We start from the raw sequence: 25,089 nt of genomic DNA on the forward strand, positions 1-25,089 counted from the left end.
ATGATCATAATAAAGTCTTACCTCATCTTGAAAAGTTTGTATTCAGTGTGGAATTGTCCAGAACAAATCTGTGCTAATATTGTACTGTGTGTGTGTGTGCTTACTAACAGACTAATAAAACATGAGCTGAGAATATGACATTTAATTGAATATATCTGAAAAGTGAGCTCAAAGATTGCTCATCAACAGTAACATATTGATGAATTACTGAGTATACTGTGTCATGACTCAGTCCTCAACCCTGTACTCTCTAACATATTTACTGACTTTCGTAATGAAGTAGAAAGGGCACACATCTCATCTGGAGCCAAACCCCAGAAAATAAAGCAAAATAAAATGATTTTGACATCTCAGAGAAAATAAAAGAATTACATTTAATGAAGGAGAATGTGGGGATTCTTTGTTTTCCAAGGACTGAAAACACCAGAGCATAAAAGGTAACTACAAAATGCTTTATTGTAGCACAAATCTTTCTTTACAATATGCTTTTGCTCTGGGTTAACTCACACCTCCACTTTTGTGAATTGATGTGCCACATATATAAGCCTTTTTAGCCTTTGTAACAAAGAAAAATCTTAAAGTTGTAAGGTGGCATGCAACCTTTGCCTCCCTCCATTCTTCAAATACCTGAAGGGATGCTATATAGAAGAAAACCAAAATCTGTTCGCTACTGTCCCAAGATGTGAGACCTGAAAGAAATCAATCATTTTAGAGCAGGGGTAGTCAACCTTTTTATACCTACCGCCCACTTTGTATCTCTGTTAGTAGTAAAATTTTCTAACCACCCACTGGTTCGGTGGGAGATGTGCGAGCTATTCTGGGACAAGGCTCTTTTGTTTGCAGTCGCGCTATAGCGCCGTTTAGTTTCACTTACGTGAACTAAACTTGTGAACTAAACTTGTGCGTGGGCGATACAAATAGTATATTTTCAGAAATTTAAATTGTCAACGGGGAATTTTATGAAAACCTAATGAAAATGTTTTTAAATAATGCTATGAACATTTTTTAAAAAGTCAATTAAATTAAAAAAAAGGAAAGTGCTTCAGTATCGGACAAAACCCCTACCGCCCACCATGAAAGCTGGAACGCCCACTAGTGGGTTGTAGGGACCAGGTTGACAACCATTGTTTTAGAGGAACACTTACTGTTGGGGGGGAAAAAAGTAAAAGAGGGCTGATACTCCGATCAATTACTCAGAAAGGGCAATCTGAAACTATCTTTTACTGGAAGTGTTCAAGTAGACACTGGATGAGCCTGATTTACATTTCTGCAAAGGATGAGATTCGACACCATCTATGAACTAGACCCGTGATGGCGAAGCTATGGCACGTGCACTAGAGGTGGCACGCAGTGCCCTCTCTGATGGCACACGAGCTGTCATCCCAATTCAGCTCTGCTGCGCATGCATGCGTGCCTCTCACCATCCAGCTGGTCTTCGGGTGCATGTATGGGGGGTGCGGCGCATTCAGGGGGGCACACTCGCATTTGCAGGGGCCGCACATGCATTGCATTTTGGGGGTTCAGGGGTGCACACGCGCTTTGGGCACTCAGTCCAGAAAATGTTAGCCATCATTGAACTAGACTGTTCCTTCCAATTCTGTATTTCGTGATGGCGGACCTATGATACACATGCCAAATGTGGCACACACAGCCCTCTCTAAGGGCACACGTGCAGTCACCCCAGCCCAGCTCCAATCGCATTTCACTCAATCAATTCCAATTTCTCACAAAAAAAAAAAAAAGGTCTCACAAAGTTGGAATTCATTGAGTGAACGTTTTCACTTGTGCAGGGAGATGGGGTCTCGTCCTTCCTCCTGAAGCCCATTAGGATGCGGAGCCACAATGCAACCCTGCGTCGGCTCAGCAAAAGAAAGCAGTTTCTTTTCCTGCAGAGCTGACTCTGTTGGGATCCCTTCCAGCCAGCTGAGAGTAGGCATGCTGCTCCTGGGCTAGTCAGCCTTTGGATGTCATTCCCACCACCCAGCACCAGTTCAGGGGTATCTTCCCGGGGTGGGGGGAGAGGAGAGAGAGAAAGAGAGAAACAGACAGAGGCAGAGACAGAGAGGGGGGAGGGAAGAGAGAGAGAAAGAGAGAGAGAGACAGAGAGGGGGGAGGGAAGAGAGAGAGAAAGAGAGAGAGAGACAGAGAGGGAAAGAGAAATGATATTAGAAAAGTTTTTCTTTTTAATTGTTGCTAAACATAATGTTTCAAAAGCAGGAAAAGTCACCCCAAAGGAGTCTTTGAGGGCTGAGCTCCGAGAGGCCTGGATTTCCTCTGCCTTCTGCATTCCCACCCTGCGGTGGGAATGCAGAATGCAAACGGGCCAGGGTCTCCCCACTAAGCAGCCCTGCTAAGCCCGCTTGCAAACTGCGCTGAGCATGGCTCCAAACGTTCAGCTCGTGTGTCCCAGCCAGCACCAGCACCGTAGCAGTGGCGGGGAAGGTGCGCACCCTGCCTGCTCCGCTCTCGCTGTCCAGAGGTGGGGCTCCACGCTGCCACCTCCCAGCCAAAGTGCCATGTTTGTTTGTTTGCTTGCTGGTTGCCTCCGAGGAGGGAGCTGTGCTCAGGCTACCTGGGCCCCCACCACAGGGGGAGAGAGGGAGAGGAAAGTGGGGGGATCTCCCCGACAGGATCCACGTTGTAGTTGCCTTATTTGTATGGATCTCTAATGTTGAGCTTTGCCTGCCAGCCTCCACTCCCCCTCCACGGCCCAAGTGGTTGGATTCACATGACACATGAAGCTGGACAGGAGAACACGGACGGATGGACGGATGGACGGATGGATGGATGGACAGACAGAGACAGATAGATGAGACAGAGAGAGAGAGGGAAAGAGAGAGAGAGAGAAACAGACAGAGGCAGATAGAGAGGGAGGGAGAGATGGAGAGAGGGGGGAGGGAAAGAAAGAGGAAGGGAAAGAGAAAGAGGGAAAGACAGAAAGGGGGGAAAGAGAGAGAAAGGGAGGGAAAGAGAAATGATATTACTAAAGGTTTTTTTTATTGTTGCTAAACGTAATATTTCAAAAGTGAAGGGGCATAAAAGTGCATTTATCACATTTTTCTTACATTTAGTTGAACTCTCCGTTGTTTATCATTATTTTAGTTAGTAAAACTCAGTATTCAGGTTAAATTACCGTGTTGACACTTTGCAATAAATAAGTGGATTTTGGGTTGCAGTTTGCGCACTTGGTCTCTAAAATGTTTGCCATCACTGCTATATACCATGATAAAGAAACCTAAATACATAGAAAAATAATTTTGAAAATAACAGAATGTAACTTTTCAATCTGAAGCAGATGAAAGTAGGCTATTAGGGCGAATGACAAGAAATGAAAAATACATGACCCTCAACAGGTGTGATCAAGTAAGCCATGCAAATAATATACAACAGGGGTGTTAAACTCATGTTGACACATTGTTGTCACATGATGTATCACAACTTTCCCCTTCGCTAAAATGGAGATGGGGGTGGCCAGCGCATGATGCATCTGGCCTGTGGACTGCAAGTTTGACAACCCTGATTTACAACATTCAGTGTGGTAGAGACAATATGGATTGTAATAGGCTCAAATCCACCCTAAATAGAGAGAGATCTCACTGCCTGACTTTGGGATAGTCAATCAGCCCAATTTACCCTTCCCAATGGAGGAAAGACAGAATATAAATCTAACAGAATAACTATCTGTTACAGCAACTCAATTTGAATACCAAGATTACTGACAGATTAAAATAGATTTCTGACAGGACCACTGAGAAACAAAAAGGTATATTAGAGAGCAATTCCTCTGTGTAAACTGATCCCATAAGCATACTCAGGAGACATCAGGTGATAATACATTCATCTAGAAAATAAAAAAACATAGGAAAAATGTAGGAGAAGTAAATAAATTTGTGGACTAAACTGGCTAGCCATTTGAATTGGAATTCAACTGCTAGAGAATGACTATACTCTATTAGACTGTGGACTGTATTTTAGTTAAGGGCATGGTGTGTGCAAATTGAACTTTACCAATGTAAAACAACATAACCGAATGATCAGATTACAGTCTCTAAAACATCTCAAGAATACTAGATTGAGTATAGTATGCTATTAACATCAATGGTGAAAAAAGAAAACCTCTTTTTTCAGAAAAGTTGCATCAGGACAAGATAACTGCCTGGTAAGGGGCTACTGAACAACTTTTCTCCAACTTTGAATATATATATATATATATTTTTTCATGGAAGCGATCAAGAGCCAGCTGAAGCTTTGGCTAAAAGAACAGATATTTTTTACCTGTTTCCATTACCTACTGCAGCCTTTAATACCATCTCAGACATATTTCTCTAAATCTCCAAGTAGCTTTTGTGGAGATGTAGGGAGAATAAGCAAAAAAACAGCCTTCCCCTCTATTCACAGATTAGTAATTGGGATTCAAACAATAATGAACACAAAATTAAGGAATCACAATTGAAACAGGATCGACTTAACAAAAGAGAAACTTTAATTAGTATTTTACTGGGAAGTTGCCAGTAACAAGTTATACAAATTGTTATTTTAAAAATAACTCGTATAAATTAGCAAGTTTTCTACTTCGCAGATAAGACTTGAAATACCGCAATGAACGAATGAAAAGAAGTCATTTTTTCCTGCCTGAACTAAAAGGCCCTCTATGTATAACATTCATATCTTGTTTTTCTTCCAGATTTCCTCCAACTATTTAATCAAGGAATCTTCTAAGGCAGGGCTGAGATACTGTATAGTAACTGGCTCAAGATCATTCAGAATGTTACATGGTTGATTGGAAATTTGAATCGCAACTAGGATCACTATATCATCTTATCTCTTTGATGACTAAAATAAGGACTATTTTACAGGATTCTTGAATCTCCTGAATCAAAACATTTTCCAGTTAAGAATAACATGATCCACTAAGAATGTTTGGAATGGGCCCCCACTTTTGTGTCCCTTAAAAATTAAGTTTTACAATTTATATGCAAAAAGTGTTTTGTATATTAAATTTCTCTTTTGCATTCTCATCAGTTGGACTAAAAGACCTTCAAGGTCCATTCCAACTGTGTTATTCTGTTACTCTTCCTATCCTGAAATTCACTGAGTCATCACAGACTGAAAGACAAAAACTATACTAAAAACCTCAGCCCTGAGCTGGGATTGTGGGTGGGGAGGATTATTTGCATGGCAGAAGAATCAGGTCCCTTGCCTTACAATTGTTTTCAAAATACCGGTATGTGCATTTTGTACATACAGTACATCCTTATGTCCATGTGTAATTTTATTCTAGTTTTCCAAGCGCATAAGTTTATGCAACAAAATAACAATAGTATTTCATCGGAGGAGATAGGGAAGTTATGAAGTTCAATAGAGTATTATATATTTCCCCCTATATTTCATAAGCATCTTTATGGTATGCAGAAAATATTAAAATAAAAATAAAAATAAATTGTATTTATATAACATGCAGAAAGGGGAAGGCCATTCAAATAAAATCACAATAGCTAGTACTTCACATGATAGTGATTTTTTGAAATTGAATTAATTACTATCAGGTAATAAGAGGAAAAATGAAATGGTTTCCCCTTCCCAAGTAATAGTTAAAGAAAAACAATGAAGAATTTTTGAACTGAGATCCACTGCCCATCTGCCGAAAGTAAGGAGATGTTTTGGCTCTAAATTGGGGTGGCCTCAGTCCCCTATGGGCTTTCCTTTATACTTAGGGGCTTACATCATTATTAAGTATATTCAGCATGAAAAGAGCATTCATTTGTGCTTCAAGCTGCTTTTATTTTCTAATTTCTAGCACTGTGCAGTAATATGAGAAAAATCCTTTTCAGAAAGGTAAAGCAAGTAGACAAAATAATGCAGAGATATTGCAGTTTACTTTCTGTAAACTCCATCTTGCACCATAAACACTGTAAGGATTGGAAGACATCTTGGAAATAGTAGGGGGGGATCTAGTTTAATAGCTAAAAAAGCTTTAAATAACAAACCCATGTTTAATCATATCACTTTAGACTACATATAAGATTATGCATAATTTAACACATCAATATAACTCATAGACTCAATGCTTCTGGCACAGAATTCTAGGTATCAAGAAGAAGACCTCTAGGCATGTTGCCACCTGATATACCAGGCTTCTATACATAGAGATTTACTCTGTAGGGGAGAGGGAGAGAAAATATATATATATATGATTGTCATTTAAGTGATAAGTGTGAAAATCAAGCCAGAAGTCTAAGAAAAATCTCTCATATGTGTAACAAATCCTGATGATTTGTCTTGTCGGATTCTACAATCCTACAATCAATCCTACAATCAATAAAAAAGTAAATTAGCATAACTCTTGAGTTATAATCTTTTATAATATAGATGAAAAATAGCAATAAAATTTGGAATGATTAAATTGGTTTATCAGTGAAGATAAGACATCCTTGTGTAAGAACTAAAATCCTTATGATTTATATTGATATATTGACCATCAATTGTGTTGTAAATGTTGTACCTTGATGAACGTATCTTTTCTTTTATATACACTGAGAGCATATGCACCAAGACAAATTCCTTGTGTGTCCAATCACACTTGGCCAATAAAAATTCTATTCTATTCTAAAAAAAAACCTTAAAAACTTGAATGGAGTGGAATTGTTTTTAAAATATTAAGTGTGATTCCACTGTGGATCAAACAACTTGGCTTTGTGTCAACCAGAAAGATTTCCTGGGACAGCTAGAGTCTCCATGGTTTCCTTTTTTAAAAGAATTGCTTTACTTGATTGGAGAGCCAATCTGGTGTAGTATTTAAAATACCAGGCTAGAAACTAGGAGACTGTGAGTTCAAGTTTCGTTTTAGGGACAAAGTCAGCTGGGTGACCTTGGGCTAGTTCCCATCTCTCAGCCTTAGGAAGCAGGCAATCGCAGATGACTTCTGAAATCTTGCCCCCAAAAAGTAAGGGAGGGAGGGAGGGAGCCTTTACTGGGTGGGAAATTTATTTCAATGCAGTATTTTAATTTATTTAGTTTGGTAACAATTTGAAAGTTTATTTTATTTTTTCTTTAATTGTGGTGCCCAAAAATTAACACTTTGTGTATCATATGTTTTGTTGAATTGAATCATTCTCTACATTTATTAGTTCATTATTAGCAGCCACATTTCTAGTATAGCCTTTTAAAAGGTACCCTATCTTTAATCTGAAAGTAAAAAGAACTGTGCTTTTTGCATGTTCTATTTTCTATCTGAGTGATATTTGATGTTGGACCCAACTGATTACAGGTAGACCTCAAGTTAAGAAAGTCCAGCTTATGGAACTTATGGACAACCCACACAAACAGGCAGTCTTTTACTAAAAATGGTGGATTGCACTCACTCTCCTTCAGCCAACAAACTACAAATCCACACATTTTCATATACTCTGGACATCACTGCAGCTATTGTGTTTAGACCAATTCCCTTAAATGCTTATTTCTTCAATATATGCAACATCACTCTTATAATAAAATGAGTAGACTATGCATGAGCATCCATTACAAATGGACAATCATGTATATAGCAAAAGAGTTCTCCTTGACAAAACATAGGTCAAACATTATGCAAATGGAATCAAATGAGCAAATCCAAAATCTGCAGGGACAATATGGTTTTAAGCAACAGAAAGACCCAATTCAGCTTTAATTTTAGTAATCTAAGAAAGAAAATTGTTGCCCTCATAATAATAATTTAAAAAGTCAAATTACTAATTAGCTAATATATCAGATCATTAGAACTGCCATCATGGGATACATTGTTAAAAGTTTTTAACAATAACTGTTTAACCCATTAATCAAATCTTTTAATTAATCTATTAATTCCATTAATTAATTTTTAATATATTTCTGTTCTCTGGCAGAAATTTTAGATCTATTTATATTCTGCTATAGCTTCACTTTTTAAACAGTCTAACACCTAAACACTTCCCTCATTTAAATACTGTGCATTTCAGAACATTCAGCTGTGTTAGTTATTGATTACTGAACAATTAATACTGTCCTTGATTAAGTACTGCTCTGGATCTCATTTAGCAATTATTAATATAAGCAAAAGCCCAAGGCCTCCAGATATCAGCAATCTACAATAGTATCTGGTCTTGTAAGCAATTGACACTGCATAATCAAGTATGAAAAAGCTGAACTCTTGCTCACCTCCTTTCTATTTCTGCTGCTCTGACTGCTGTCAAAACTCTGGGCCCTTAGCTGCTACTCTGCTGGAGGAAGAATAAAAGACAATGGTGGTAGACAGAGTAGGTGAGCAAAATGGGCAGTGGCAGGCTTGAGAGACTAAGAAGTGTGGGGACCACCTTTTACAGGTGCAATCACTTTAACAAAAAATAATAATAATGATGGGCCAGATAACAAAATGGACAATTGGCTTGTCAAGGCAGAGCAAAAATATGGTGTAACGGAGCCCAGCTTTGCCTAGTGGCAAAACTGAAATGCCCAGGAGTTGAACCACACAGTTTCAAAACTCATGATTTGAGCATTAATCAACTGATGGTTTTTCTAATGCAAAAATAAAACTAAGATAACAAGTCAGTTATTTTACAGGAAGAAGAAATACGAAGTTTAAAACCGGCTAAGTGTCAATTACTTAATTCTGCTTCATTTAACAGGAGATGCATATGTACATATATATCCATAATTAAACCAATCATACTTAACATATACGAGTATAAGGTAAGAGCTATAAATATTGAATTATGGAAAAATGTGCTTAGGCTGTGAATTGCATCCAAAATATTCTTATAAATCTTCACTGCACTGAATTACTAATCAAATTCTTTGAACAATTTAAACCCCAGAGTCTGCTGTCCCAAATTATATCTCTCATGTCCTGCCCCCAAATTACCTGGGGAGATTTCAGTCACAGAAGCTGAAGTACCTGATTACCCATTTCAGACAGTTATTAAGAATTGATGAATCCTAAGAAGCACTAACAGACAAAATAACCATGCTGTGTGAACCCAGGTAAACTATGAGACTAGAATCTATTACTTCAGATTACAATAACACATAAATTAATGAAACATCTAATTAGAATTCTGAATGTATAAATTACTTTTCTTACTTCATACTGATTAATATGTTTTAATTCCCCATTATGTAAAGCTGCAGTTAGACAATTAAGTGAGACTATAAAAATTTGGAATGAATATCCAACAAGATTAATGAAATTGATCTGAAATTGGCTATAACAAACTAGAGTACTGAAACCCTATTTTTCACAGCCAGAACACTCACACAGAGAAAACTGTTCATTTACAGTTATTAATAAACCCAAACTCACAATTTATATTTATTAACAAACATTCAAAAGCACAATGCCAGGCTGTCATTTAAAATGCAGTCAGTCAACTGTTATGTTCTACTATCTCTGTCAAGCTGTCAATATTGTACACATCATTCAATCTTATGTGATGAGACCCAAATTACAATCCACAAAACTGGTTGCTTATCAAATTTTTAAATTGTTAAAATATGCTGACCAGCTGCCAAAAAAATTACAACAAATTTATATTTACAGAGACTTACTTTTCGCCCATCACTTGCATGACAATTCACATTTAAAGGTGTCAACAAAGCCATTAGTTTTTCTTCATTGCCACTCCTGCAAAGAAGAAATGGAAGGGAGAAAAAGTCCCTTATAGAATATATGAAATGGAGTTTCACATTAACATCATGTTCACAATCCACCTTCTGTGCATTTTGACTTAGAAAAATGTTGCTTCAATTAGTTCCTTTAAAATATGCCTATATAAACATATATAATAGAATAATTTACTGTATTTTATATATAATAAATATAATTTCCCAAATTGTTGCAATATTCCTCAAGCCACTATAAATAGCTTCCAGCCTCTCGCTCGAGCTTTTCTATAACATATATATAAATGAAGGATGTGCCTTTAATTCACAAGATACAGAATAAAAAAATATCCTCACATAATTTCTCATTAAAAATTGTTTTTTAAATATAACAGAATTTGAAATGCATCCTGTCTAAATTCAACTGTAACTATACTGTAACACACAACTATTTAGCTTTTTGCAAGTAGTTAAATCCAAAAGACTCATATTAACAAGGACTGCTTATCTGCCCAATTTTATAAAAAGAAAATGACAACATGACAGATCATAAAAACCCATTTTCACTCTGATTTCTACCACCTCTCTTCAAAAACAATACATTTGTATTCTGAACAGCACTTACCTAGCAGCTTCCAAGAGTTCGTCCTTCTTGTATTCACCTAAATGATTGCAAAATATCATGCTGTTAGCATTTGGCAGAAGACAGATGAAGAAATGCAGCAGAAAGCAAATACAGAATTAAACAGAGAACAGGAGGGGGGGCGACAAGCAAGCCCACACCCCGCTGGGTGATGGAGCTGTGACGTTAGTCAGCTTGTGAAGGCAGCATCACCAGTGCCTTGGAGACGGGCTGCAAATTGACGCAGCTTCTTATCCAATCCTCAGATGAAATGGCTTTCTTCAGACAACCAATGAATGCTGAACCTCTGTCCAGAAACAATCCCTCTGATAACAGCATGGCAGCTGAGTACAGTGTCTCCTCCCCCATTTTTCCTATTCAGTCTCTTACCACACTAGTACAGCATAAAGGCACTGACACACCCCAAGACTTTTTTTAAAGGTACACATAATAAGGTCTGGAGTATTTGTAGCCTCAAAATTATCTTGCAATAGATTTATTTCAGAGGTAATTAAAACTGTGTCCAAAGTATATGTTTGTAACCACAAGAAAACCAGTGCACCATAATGAAACATGTGGGAAAGACAAAAGTATTCTGACAATAGCATTTTAAAATCAGCCATTAAAATGGTTGTCTGTTTTTGTATCTTTTGGAAAGAATGAAAAATCCATACCCTGAAATTTAACTCTATCTCACTACCACGTTCTTCAATAAATATCTGAAGTATACTGCCTTTGAAAGTCTTTGAAATCTTTATTAAAAAATGCATTCTATTCCATCTAGAATGGTGAGACGTTTCAGAGTAAGTTATGAATTCAAGAAAACAGAATAGTCTTTATAATGGCAACCTGTCTCCAAGAAAGAAATATTAAATGCAGGTGGATTACTCCATTTCATTTGTGGGTCTTTATGAATGGCAAAGCTTTTATACTCTCCACAGAAGATGCTAAGAAAATGCTTGAGTCATGAACTACAACAAAACAAGAAAAAATGGAAACTGACAGACAGAAATTGGATCAAACATTTTTCTACCCTTATTAATTAATCACTAATTTCATGGATTAAATTTTTAAAAGATCAACAAGATTAAGAGACTTAATAGCACATTCAAAAAAGGAGAGAAAAAGAAAAAAATGAAAATGCAGACAGTAGGTATTTATAAAATACAATTTTTAAAAGATCGTATTAATGTGTTAGAATGTAAACATTAGGTAAAAGTCATGTGGGAACAATAGAGTATTAATATATATTAGGAACTTATCATGAAGCACAAAATTCCAGATGAAACAGAAATATTTTTATTACTAAGGTTTCAAACAGAACAATGGAAAATTACAATTGCTTCAATTTATGTTTTAAAAGATAACTAGAGAATAACGTGATTTTTTTCAATTTCTTCTTGAAATTGCAAGATATTTTTTGATTCCTGGAAATATTGACAGGATTCTTTACATAAATGTCGATAAAAATGGTTTATATCAAAGAGTTCTGCAAATTGCCAAAAATATTACATCTCATATGTCATTATTTTCTTCCTTAGATGTTTAAAGACATTAATATTCTTTAGAGAAAAAATATACATATTGTTCCCCTTCTCTTAACATTATTAATTCGAGGATAGATATGCACTTGATGTTTAATTTGCTATTACTTAAATGTGAAGAAGTTGCAACACTTAATTCAAAAAATAATATTGCACCAAAAAATCACTAGCTTGAAAAAGTAAAATTGAATAGCCTATTATTATTACAAGAAGTTATCAAATTGAAGTGTCAACCTGAATTAAAGAGCATCTTCCAAACAAACTCAGCTGTTGATGTTTCTTTATTCACAGTATGGAAATCCAGTAAAGCATTTCTGAGAGGATTATTTATTTTTTTGGCATTAAATAGAAAGGAAAACTTCAGAGAGCATTCTAGTCAGTTAAAGAATGTCACCATCTTTTATTTTTTTATTTTACTGGCCTCTTTTATTGTGGGGTTTCCGTTTTTTTGCTTTGTGATGTACTTTTCTTATATTTGTTTTATGGAAATTGATGAATAGACAGACAAATGATTTAAACTATCAAAATCAATGCAAATCAGAAACCAATGCCTGATATTTATACAAAAGATTAAAATGATTTATAAACTGCTAGAAGCAAATAAGTTATAAAGAAGTGAATTTCAAGAATGATATCAACGAAACTGTCGTTTTACCCAATGAGAAAAAGATCTATCACTTCACTATGGAATAGCAGCAATGTGTTTAAACTACTGATGAAATGATACAGAATTTTATTAAATTTAATTCTCAAATATATGAAAAATCAACATAAAATTTTGAAGAGATTACAGAGTACGCAGATGCTGATTATGAAATGTACACATCAGCAAAAAGAATCACTTAACACGGCTACAGTATTACAGAAAATGAAACAAAGAAAGCAATGCTTTAGTTAAAATTGAATAAATCTCCAAGACGCAATGCATTTCTACTGCATTTTTATGAAATTTTTTTAAATCAAGTATGATGAAACCATTAACTAGGATTCTTCTTTTTCCATGTCTAGATCAAATTTTAAACTGCCAGAATGAAGCTATCTGCTTGGCTTTGTTGTTGTCTAAAAAATAAGTTATCAATACATGTTTCTGGTAGTAGATGACATACCAGCAGATGAACCAGGCTCTGTGTCTCTCCACATTCTCACAGCATGTTGCTATCAGTGGTGGGATTCAATTTTTTTTACTACCAGTTCTGTGGGCGTGGCTTGGTGGGTGTGGCAAGGGAAGAATACTGCAAAATCTCCATTCCCTCCCCACTCCAGGGGAAGGTTACTGCAAAATCCCCATTTCTTCCAGATCAGCTGGGACTCGGGAGGCAGAGAATAGTGCCAAAGCCCACTGCAACTACATAGCAAAAAAAGCTCTAAGAGTTGTAAACCTAATTTTGCGTAGCTTCTTTTCCAAAAACACCACACTACTAACCAGAGCATATAAAACATTTGCTAGACCAATTCTAGAATACAGCTCACCTGTTTGGAACCCTCACCACATCTCTGACATCAATACAATTGAACGTGTCCAGAAATATTTTACAAGAAGAGTTCTCCAGTCCTCTGAAAACAACAAAATACCTTATCCCACCAGACTTGAAATCCTAGGCTTAGAAAACTTGGAACTCGGTCGCCTTCGACAAGACCTAAGTTTAACTCACAGAATCATCTATTGTAATGTCCTTCCTGTCAAAGACTACTTCAGCTTTAATTGCAATAATACAAGGGCAACCAATAGATTTAAACTTAATGTAAACCGCTTTAATCTAGATTGCAGAAAATATGACTTCTGCAACAGAATCATCAGTGCTTGGAATACTTTACCTGACTCTGTGGTCTCTTCCCATAATCCTAAAAGCTTTAACCAAAAACTTTCTACTATCGACCTCACCCCATTTCTAAGAGGATCATAAGGGGCGTGCATAAGCGCACAAACGTTCCTACCGTTCCTGTCCTATTGTTTTTCTTTTCTTCTTCCTATATATGTTTGTATGTGTATATACTATATAATCTTTTTGTATGATGTTGTGACAAAATAAATAAATAAATAAAATAAATAGATGGGTGTGGGGCCACTCAGTTCTCCAAACTACTCAAAATTTCCACTACCGGTTCTCCAGAACTGGTCAGAACCTGTTGTATACGACCTCTGGTTGCTATCCAGCAAGAGTTTCCACTTGAGAATATTGGTTTTACATTTAGGCACTCCAACTCTCAACCAATTCATGGTCCTTCAAATGGTGTAAGGGAGGTCGGATCGATCCTCTTTTAATATTATTCCTTGCTTGCTAGTCTTCTTCCTCCATCTTTTAATTCAATTTTGTTCTTGTGTACCTTCAGTAATGTTTCTTATTTCCATAAAGCTGTTCCTAGATCTGAGTCAATGAGCTTGGGGCATATATCCACTCAGAGGATGTAGAGGATCATTCTATTGCTTAGTTCTCTTGGCATCTGCTGTTATTTCTCTCCTGATCTTAGGTGGGGCAATGCCAGTGAGAGGATACATTTTCTCCACTAGAGTAGGTTTGAGACATATCATTAAGCATATTGCTTCACTGAGGGCAATATCAACTTATTTCACATGTGCAGATGTGACCCACACTGGAGCAGCATATTCTGCTGCAGAGACACTCAACACCAAAGCTAATGTGTGCAACATAGATGGTTGAACTCCCCCCATGTGTAATCTATCAATTTCCTGATGATATTGTTCCTCGAGCTGACTTTAGCCTTAGTGCTACTTAAGAGATACTTTAGTGTTGGACAGTCAGCTCCACTTGCAACATAAAATCAAACTCTTCCCTTGCATCTCAATTTCAGAAGTGAAAAGTACACATTTGGATCTGGTTTGGGTTGGGCTTTAAATGATTGATGGTATAATAATGTTCTAATCCTTCAAGCATTACCATAAGTTTCCCAGCTACCTCATCAAAAGTTGATTCTTATATAATAGCCCCTTGCTGTATCATCTGCATAGATGAATAGATGAGTGATGTCGAGGTCTGGTTGATCATTTGTACATATGTTATACAATGTTGGAGACAATACACTTCCTTGTGGCAGCATCTTCTGCATCCTCCATCTATTGGGATTGGACTAGATGTCCTCCAAACTCCCTTCCAACTCTGTTACTGTTACTGTTCTTATCATTCAGAGGCATATTAAAATTTCTGGTTCTGGAGGAAGCTGCCAATGACCCTGGTAAGCTTATTATCTCCAGTGATATTATTTAACTTGTGTAGCTTCCATGGTTAACAGTGTCATATGCTGCAGGTAGGTCAATGAAAATCACTCCAGGCTTTCATCAACTAGGATAATGAACAAGGTACAACAACATCAAACACTCTTTCCTTCATTGCAGGACACAAATTTGGGCAAAACTATTGGTACCCCCTTTCCAAAGAATCCCAATTTTCTGTGAAATAACTTGAAATTGATAAAAATAAATGGCACCTATTTAGTCCATAGTCCAAAGAGCAGCACCTTGTTCATAATGTATACCTTTTCTTCTTCTAAATAATAAATGAAAATGACATGGAAACACCCTTTTAAGCAATAACTGCAGTCAAGCAATTCCTATAACTCTGAATAAGACTACACTTCTCAACTAGCAATTTGTCTCATTCTTCTTGAGCAATCTGCTCCAGTGATCTTAGATTGGATAGGTTTCTTCTCTAAAGTACAGGTAGTCTCAACTTACAACCACAATTGGAAGCAGAATTTCTGTTGCCAAGGAAGGTAGGTGTTACATGAGTCATGCCTTTTTTGCCATGGCTGTTAAGCGAATCACTGCAATTGAATCAATCAAATCCAGCTTCCTCCACTGGCTTTGCCTGTTGGAGGCTGGCTGGGAAGGACTGTGGCTTGTCAACATTCAAATTAGGAAACTCCAGTCTAGCTTTTTTGTATCTGTTTTTCAACAATGGGGTCTTCTTAGGTCTTTCACAATGATAGGTAGTGCAATTTGATGTTGTTATACCTTGATAGTTGTTTAGTTAATTCTTCTTAGTTCTTTTTCCACTATTTCAACTAATCTTCTATTTGTTCTGGGGATATTTTCCCCCTTACAGCCATGTCCAGAAAGGTTGGCTACAGTCCCATAGATCTTAAATTTCTTCATAATATTAACAATCATAGTCACAGAAATGTAAAACTCTTTGGAGATGGTTTTGGAGCCTTTACCGTGTTTGGTTATTACTTTCTTTATTTCCTCCAGAGACAACTGTTTTTCTTTCTCTTATCCATGTTCATTGTGCTGCACACAATGACACAAAATGCCTCAGTACTTTTCTCCATTCACATTGGATGAGTGACTGATTATGAGACTGAAGGCACTTGTGATACCAATTAAAATAGTCTGGTTGAGAGATCACTAAAATCCAATGTCTTTTAAAATTTAAGGTACCAATTCTTATATCCATACCATTTTCATTTGTTTTATTATTTAAAATAATACGATAAATTGTACATCAAAGATAAAGAACAGTGACGACATAAATTTCAATTTATTCCATGGCAAATTGGCATTCTGTAGAAAAAAATGGAGGAGTAATTTTGGCTTCAAATTTACAAGATGTTTCTAATTTACAAGGAGTGGAACAATCCACCCAATCTAGAGCCATGTGATTTATTTCCTTACTGAAGATAGACTAAACTTTTCATGAATATCCTCGCAGAAAAATTAAGTGTCTTTTTAATAGAAACCTAATTTATCCTGCTCAGAGTGAATTTATCACAAAGATATATGAAAGAATTGTAGACATATTTTGACCACTGATAAAATCAACCAGAAAAGTAGTAAAGTATTCACAAATGTTCATATGAAGAAAGCTTTTGATAAACTGAAATGGCCTTTCATATTTATGACTCTGAGGAATATGAATTACAGTTAGAATTTACTCTCATGGATACAGAATATTTATCATGATTAAGAAGCCAAAATAATGATAAATAGATTTCTGTCACAAAAAAAGAACAATATGTTAAAATAAGCAAACTTTTCAAAAACAACTACAAAACCAATGTTACATATTTAGAGACTGAATTTATAATACAAAATTCAGGTCACTTACTAGAACTTATACATTCTTACTGAAACATGATTCAGAAATTGAAATCGAGATTCATGATTAAGTAATGCTGAATTCAAACACAACAAAAAACTGTTAGAATCTTCATAGATTTGATCATTCTTCCATATCTGGTATCACAAAGTAGTCAACAATTTTGAAAGACAGCTCTTCATAAGATGAAACAAAAAGATTTACTTTTCTAGCCAGCTGTTTTTTGGTTACCAAGCCTTATATTTCTATAAAGCATACTTACAGCTTTACATATATTACATATAACCACTATCAGGATTCTCTATGCTTGTCACTGAAAGTTACAATAAATTCTTTCAGGAGAGGACTTGCAAATTAATCTTTGGGAGTATATATCAATGCCAAAAATAACTTCATATCTAAAAATAAGCCTGCTGCTGACTTTAATTTAATTTAGAAACATTTTACGGACAATAAATTTACAGACAGTCTTCTACCATATTCAGAATTAGAATTTCTTTCAATTTAAATTTTAAAAGATAAAACTTTACTTGACTGACTATAAAGTTAAGGATAGACTGCTTCAGGCTCTTAATTGCTAAAGATTTATGTTAGTTGTTATTCATTTGTCAACTGATTAGTTCTTAGAGTCCTAAACTCTCATATCATTATCATTATATCCATTCAAGTCTAATGTGACCAGTTAAAAATAATGGCAGACTGTTTTTATTTTTCCTGTGAATATTTTGTAAATTCTTTTTGTAATTTTTATATTTTATTTATAAAATTACTCTGTATAACATACATTAAAACAATTTAAAATTGCGCAGAACAATAATAATAAAATAAATAAAACACACCTTCTGATGAACTATTCATCTTACAAGGGGCCTCCTATCTATCCTACCTAAGGCTTTGGGAGAGGAAGGGAACAAACAGCTTCTTTAAATGAGGTCAGAATTGAGACAAGCATATCTTTGGGGATAGAGTTCCAAAAGGCAGGTACGGATAGAGAAGGTCTGTTTCCTGGATCCTATTAGGATTTTGAGAATCTTTAATTTGTTCTTTCCTTTTCAATTTCAATCAATTATTTTTTTCTGTTTTTCGCCTTGATGTGTTTAAAAACAAATATGATTTGCTGTCTTTCCTCTGTACCTAGTATTTGTAATTCATATCTCTAACATGTTACTAAAGACAAATTTTAAACCATGTATCTTTGAATTTTGTATAGTCTCAAATTACCCTTTGAAACACTACTACTGGAAATTGGAAGTAGGGTGGATAAAAATCATTTTTTTTTTATTTTTATCAAATTTATTTTAATAAAATGCTTTTGGAATAAAAATCTATTTAAAGATACTTTTCTATTTAACATACATTAATAATTTAGTTTATTCAGCATGAAATGGAGCTTAGTTATCTAGCATGAGGCTATATATTCTGAAATACTGGGACTGTCGGTGAGTCAATAGCAGGTCAGAGGAGTAGCCGCTGCGGGACAGAGATGACAGTTGCTCTTTAAAAATTATGATTTAAATCAAGTTGATTTAAATCAAGCCTTTTTACTAGTGATTTAAATTGTGATTTAAATCAACTTGATTTAAATCAAATCCACCCCGATTGGAAGTAAGGGTTAATGCATATTTAAGGCAAAAAACACAAACTGAAGCATAGGCCTAAAATTTTGGCTTTATTTAAATTTAGAAACTTATTCTAGGCAATTGTGTTCTGAAATATGAACTCCATTCAGATAGTGACACATGAGCCAGCCGTGTGCTGTAGTTACCAAAAGAGCCAATGCAGTTCTAGGCTGCATCAACAGAGGGATAGCATCAAAACAAGAAGTGGTAGTACCAGTTCACACCATGCTGGTGAGACCACACTTGGAATCCTGCATCCAGTTCTGGTCATCACAACATAAAAAAAGAAGTTGAGACTCTGGAAAGTGTGTAGAGAAGAGCAACAAAGATGATAAAGGGTTGGAGGCTAAATCATATGATAAATGATTGAGAGACCTAGGAATAACTAACCTATCATAGAGAAGGATTGGTGGGACATGATAACTATCTTCTACTACTTGAGGGGCTGTCACAAAGAAGAGGGGATTAACATTCTCTAAGGTACCATGGGGCTGGACAAGAAGCAATGGCTGGAAGCTTGTCAAAAAGAGATACGACCTTACTGTCAGAAATTTTCTGACAGTGAGAGCAATTAATCAATGGAATAGCTTCCTTCCTGGGGTTGTGGGTACTCCATCACCAGAGGTTTTCAAGAATAGACTGGACAACATTTGAATGGGATAGTATAAGACTCCTGCCTTAAGCAGGAGGTAGGACTTGAAGACCTCCAAGTTCCATTCCAGCCATACGATTCTATGAGTCTAAAGTTACCAAAAGCTGATCTACTTAAGCTTTATGATATCTATTATATATTCAAGATTTGTGCACAAATACCTCCCTCTTTTTCTCTCTCTTTCACATAAAGAAGAGTTCATTGGCAAGCATGATAATTATATGTATCCAAGGACCCAATACTTTAATCAAAATGGTGCAGGTAGTGTCACACTGTGAGCCTCTTCCGATTCCTAGAAAAATACACCCATTCAGAAGAATGAGTTCGCACTTATAACTATGGCATTTGGTTAAGGACCATTGTAAAAATGGTCATAAAATCAGTCTGACTCGACTTACAATCACAATGACTTATAATGTAAATTCCAATCCTAATTGTGGTCATAAATTGAGGACTACTTGCAGGCAGCTTTTGGGTGGAGCAGGAGAAATATACTGGTTTAATCCTATAATGGGAGATGGGAATTATTTTAAGAGACAGGGAGAAGAGTCACAGCCAAAGCAATGGTTGGATGCATGCTAGCTTAGCCCACAGAAGTGCTTCTTAGGAGAATTAGCTAGCAAGGCTGACAAATCCAGGCAACACTGAAATATTACTAGAATGTATTGTATCCATTATCTTAGATTCTGGAAGGGATCTGACTTTATTCCAAGGCCTAGGCTTAGTCTGTTTATGGAGCACATGTTTGTTATTATAGCTGTTTTTTTGAATCCAAGATGTCAAGTTTTGCTGTTATTGTTATATAAGCTGTCCAAACTCTTTTGAAATGGACAGTTATAATAGATATAATCAGAAGGAGAAGAAGGAAACACTACCTTGATAGTGTCTAGTGATAGGTTGTGGGACTTGTGCACTCTGAGCAGGCTGAGAACGATGTCAGAGGTTCAACTTTAATGGTCAGGTTTCATGAGAGAAGCCAGATGAAAATTGCCTCTCCCATAAACGATATGGTGAGGGGTAATTTACAGAAACACATACCAGATTGGTCATTGTCCAAGTCAAGAAGGGTATATCCAGACTTACTGTAGATCAACAAGGACTACACTGGACCTCTGGTGAAAAATGGGTTATAAGACTCAGGACTGTTGGCTGAGCAACCAGGACCAGCACTTGCAAAACTTTTGAAAAAAATAATGGACGCAGCTTTTACTTAGAGTAGCCTATATCCTGCAGTGATACCTTTAACATCATGAAACAACTTCATCTACCCATCTCAGGTCCTTAGGAAAGACTTGAAAGGTGGATAAAAATGCCAAATCCAATCTAAACATCTGGCTGAGTTACCAACCATAATATTACATGGCCACTAAATTTTTTAAAACTACCAGCAAAGGAGATAACAGTAGGTTCATTTGCAAGGACTTGTAGCAAGAATGCTGAAAAAAGAGGTAGAGGGGTTCATTCTGGCTGCCCAAGATCAAGTGTTCTGTCCTCCTCCGTCTCCGTCCGAATAATGGCTTAATTAGCCGGCACTATCAGCTCTGGCGGCAAAAGAGCCAGCGTCTGCCAAGAGCCCTCGTTATCTTCCATAACGCTGGTGAGTCACAAACTTTCAGCTCTAGTCAATCAGTGGATTTGCGTGTTACAGAGAGACACACCAGCTCTTGCTGCCTTTTATATCCTGTGGGGTGTGGCTCCATGACTCAGCACTTCCTAGGCCTGCCCCACCCTTGCTTCTGTTGTTCCCTCCTCTCCTACCTACGAAACCTAGGATTCAACCAAGCCTGACTGCTGTCAGCTGGGTCTGCAGGCATGGCCGGGGGGGGGAAGAGTCAGGGGATGGAGGCCTCTTTATTTCTTCCACTTGGCCTGCTTCTGGCTCCTGGAGCTGAGCCAAGGGAGCCGGTGCTCCTGAGGTAAGTCCTGACGGCCCTTCCCCCTCACTTTCCAAGTCACTTTCTGGCAGCAGGGCCGGCTCGGAGGGCGCAGACACAACATCAAGCCTTAACAGCAAATGCATATAAATCCAGAATTAAGAAGACAGTCATAGATAGCATATGTCATCTCTGCAAAAAAGCTGAAGAACAGTGGACCACCTAGTTAGCAGCTGCAAGAAGGTCACAGTGTCTCTGCTTCTTTGCTTGCTCCAGACAAGAGCAGAGGGAGAGCAGGCTGAGCCCGCCCTGCTTGGCTTCTTTGACTCACCGAGGCTGCCAGTCGCTTCTGGAGTGGTGGGCAGCCTCGGTGAGTCTCCTCCAAAGGCTTCCAGGCTTGGCTCAGAAAAGTATTCACGTGCTGAAGTGAGGCCATGGGGCAGCGAACTCGTATTTCTTCAAGTCTCTCGTTGGCTGCAAACATTTTTTTCCCAGGTGAAACATGTTTGAGTGCCCATGGGGACTTCAGGCACCCATTTCCATGCTAAGAAGAGGCAGGCAGCTTCGGTGTGTCAGAGAAGCCAAGCAGAATGTGCCGTCCTGCTCTCCCTCTGCTCTCACTGGGAGCAGGCAAAGAAACAGAGAGGCTGCAGAGGAGACAGCTCACTAGATCTTCAAAAGGTAAGTGTGCCTCCACAGGCCTGCCTGAGGAGACCCGGCAGGGGGATGTGGGGGAGGGAATAGGCAGCACGAATGTTGCAGTGCTTCTACAGTTGTTTGTAAGGGCAAATGACGGCATTAGTGCTGCAACATTCATAACTTCAGGACTGGGCCGTAAGCACTTGGGGGGGTGATGCATCATAACTTTGAATGGTCGTTAAGTGAATTGTTATCTCGGGAATGACCTGAAATACCTAGAAACAGCAAAACAGAAGAAAAAGAAAGGGAAAAAGGGAGGGGAAAAAAATCACAAAACATAAAGGCCTGCAAAGAGAAGTAAAATGACTGTGGCACAAGAAAGCAAAAATAATACCAATAGTAATAGGTTCCTTAGATATAATCCCAAAACATCTGGAGTATCACTTGAACATCATCAGAATTAACAAAATCCTCATCTATTAATTGCAAAAAGCAACTTTACTTGAACAACTTACATCATGCAACAGGACCTTTAATACAGGTAATCCTTGAGTTACGACAATTCACTTAGTGACTGTTCGAAGTTACAAGATAACACCCCCACAAGTATTTACAACACAGTCCTGAAATTACTGATGTTGCAGCACCACGGTAGTTGTTCACCTTTATGAATGAAAGCAGAGGCACTGCAATATTCACCCTACCTATTTCCTCTCCCACCCACCCATTCGCAATTGCTTTCCCCTTTCCATCCTGCCACATTGGACTCATTTACCTTGCGAAGATTTGTTTCCTCTCTGCCGCGATTTCCAGCATCTGACTGTCTTGCAAACGCCTTTCATGCATCAAAAGTGGAAATGTTCTTGGTGCCGTGATCTCGCAGCCTGAAGTCCTGCAAGATCATGGCGCCAGAACATTTCACTCTCGGCACAAAATGTCTGCAAGCCGACGGGATGCTTTGAGGCAGCGCAATTTCATGATTTTGCACTGCAGAGAGGCTGGGAAGGAGACAGCTCACTAGATCTTCACAAGGTAACTGAGCCAGCATGGCAGGATGGGGGGAAAACAACTGAGGTATGAGGTATCTCAGTGGGTCAGGGGAGACCTTGGCTGGTCTTAAGCAGGTGGACTGTTCCATCACTAGGCCCCGCATGGCCTTCCCCACCCTGAAACACTTCATGTGCACTTAACATCTGGTGCATTTGATTAACAAATGCATGGGCGAAAGCAGGGAGTTTTCACATTCATTTTACGTAATTCACTCCAACAAATCCTAAGGTTACAAATGTAATTGGCAGATTCCATTACATTTGTAACTCAAGGACTACCTGTGCTATTAAACAACAAAATCTACTTATTCCAGGTCCATGGGAAAGACTTAATAGGTGGACACAAATGCCAAATCCATTCTGAACATCTGGCTGTGCAACCAACAATAATAATGGGGAAAAAATCTTGGTAGCAGAATTCCTAATATTGGATGGGATTGCCCACTTCTCAAGAACTGGATTTGTACCTGCATGAATTTCAGAATTTTTGTGTGGAATCAGATGGCAGGGGTAGCCAAGTGTCTTTTATTAACTTTGGTTGATATAACAAATGTGATCCTATCTAGATTCAGAGATGCATGAACTTTGTCTAATTTCTGTAAGATATTCTGTATGGGAAAGATTTTGAAGAGAACCTGGAAAGTTCAGTTACCAAATGGAAATACCTGAATCCTGGATAGTTGCTTTATTTCCATGTCCAATTTGTTCATTTCATCCATTAAATATTTAAACAATGTCATAACCTGATTATTTGAAGGATATGTAAAACTATGATTTATGTTGATGAATGGTATTCATGTTTGAAGATTCACAGAGGCCCTGTTTCTGGGCTACCGTTTAGATGAATGAATTACCACTAATGATAGGCTTTTCAGTGGTAGTGCTTCCATATAAAATTCCAGAAAATGCTGCTTTCTGGGGCTGCTCTTGAGAGAGTTTTGGAAAAAAAAGTTTCCTTAGATTCCAATTCAAAATTTTTGATATGTTAATTGTTATATATGCCACTTTTGTTTTTTAACTTCAAAACTAGTTCTGATTTATGATAAAGCAGACCACTGATTTAAATAGCTAATTAGATATTCCAAACAGAGAGATGAAATTAATTATGATGTTGAATTGTAATATGTCGATTAATATTAAATATACATGACAATCTGAGCTATTGCTTCTTCTTATACAGTAACATTATTATGAAATAAAGATGTGTAAAACATTATGTGGTCAAAATGTCTTGCTCAGCCAGCCTAGTTTGAACCTGAAAGATTTACAGATTGCAACACAAAAATCAAATGTTCCATTTCATGGTTCAATCACTTCATGTAAGGTTAGAATAGGCCACTCTAATGTTGGGACACTTTCAACCATTATTGGATGTTGCAGCAAAGTATTTTGCAAGAAAAAAAAATCAAGCAATAAGGAAAAAAACAATCAACGAAACATCTTCTTTAACCTCCCTCTTGGGACAACTTACATTTTGCCACTGGGTTCTCTTCCCCTCCAATAAAAAAGGTCTAAAAAGAGCAAGTTTTATATAGCTTCTTACCTGCAACTTTTCCCTTATTCTCAGTGAATTCAAAATAACATTCCCATTTTAGGGGGGATATATTTTGCGGGTGAATGAAATCTTTTCAAGTGAGCACAGTAATTAGCAACTTATTACATTCTCATATGTTAGGTGATAATTGCTCTCATTTCACAAAATCATTTCATGAATTTACTAATGATTTGAAAAGTTTGGTAGTCTTGTTGGACATTCAAGTATTTTAAATTAAAGTTTCTTTAGATAGTTTTCACAGCAGAGATAAATCAAGTATTTTCATTGTTTTATTCACCTAAAGCAAACTAAAACAATTTTAAAAAACTAAGAATGTTTATTTTTGTTTTAGTTTGTGTATACAAAGAAGCAGGACTGAGAAACATTAGATCCAGTTATATAACTTTTAAGACTATATAATTTAGCCTTGTTGTGTCCATTTTATAGTTAACAAAAACTGAAAATTATAAAAACTACTGTCTAACCATGGACTGTCAACTATTGCAAATATGATTTGGGAGAGTAGGGGGTTAATATTTCAGATCTTGTTTAATAAAATGTTGCAGCCATTTTGTGTGTGATTAGCATTGGTCAGGTATTATTTCTGTATCTGCACAGATAATGAATATAATTACTACTTTCAAATATATTTACAAATGCAGCTTCAAAATTACGAAGTATGCACATCATCTTACAAAACACATTATACCTTACAGGTAATCCTTCCTTAAAAACACTAATGGGGCCTGGAGTTTCCAGAAAGGCTGTTGTTAGGCAAAACGTGACAAAATCACTTAGCAACAGCAGTTCCAGAAACCCTGATTGCGATCATTAGGCAATCATTATATCATCATAAGGTGAGCATCTCACACCTCTCCCGCCCTGCTATG

At 37.0% G+C, this 25,089-nt stretch overlaps 1 protein-coding gene across 2 annotated transcripts in view; it reads right to left on the minus strand.

Moving 5' to 3' along the window:
* Positions 1-25,089, minus strand: part of TNKS (tankyrase) — a 99,627-nt gene that overhangs the window by 41,286 nt on the left and 33,252 nt on the right. For both annotated transcript variants that reach the window (XM_058167636.1, XM_058167635.1), the window contains 2 exons: positions 10,238-10,274; positions 9,559-9,634 (listed from right to left, as the gene is read on the minus strand). In XM_058167636.1, coding sequence (XP_058023619.1) covers positions 9,559-9,634; positions 10,238-10,274 — 113 coding nt within the window. The remainder of the gene's footprint in view (positions 1-9,558; positions 9,635-10,237; positions 10,275-25,089) is intronic.

Source organism: Ahaetulla prasina, chromosome 2 (assembly GCF_028640845.1).
Source record: "Ahaetulla prasina isolate Xishuangbanna chromosome 2, ASM2864084v1, whole genome shotgun sequence".
Taxonomy (NCBI): Eukaryota; Metazoa; Chordata; class Lepidosauria; order Squamata; family Colubridae; genus Ahaetulla; species Ahaetulla prasina.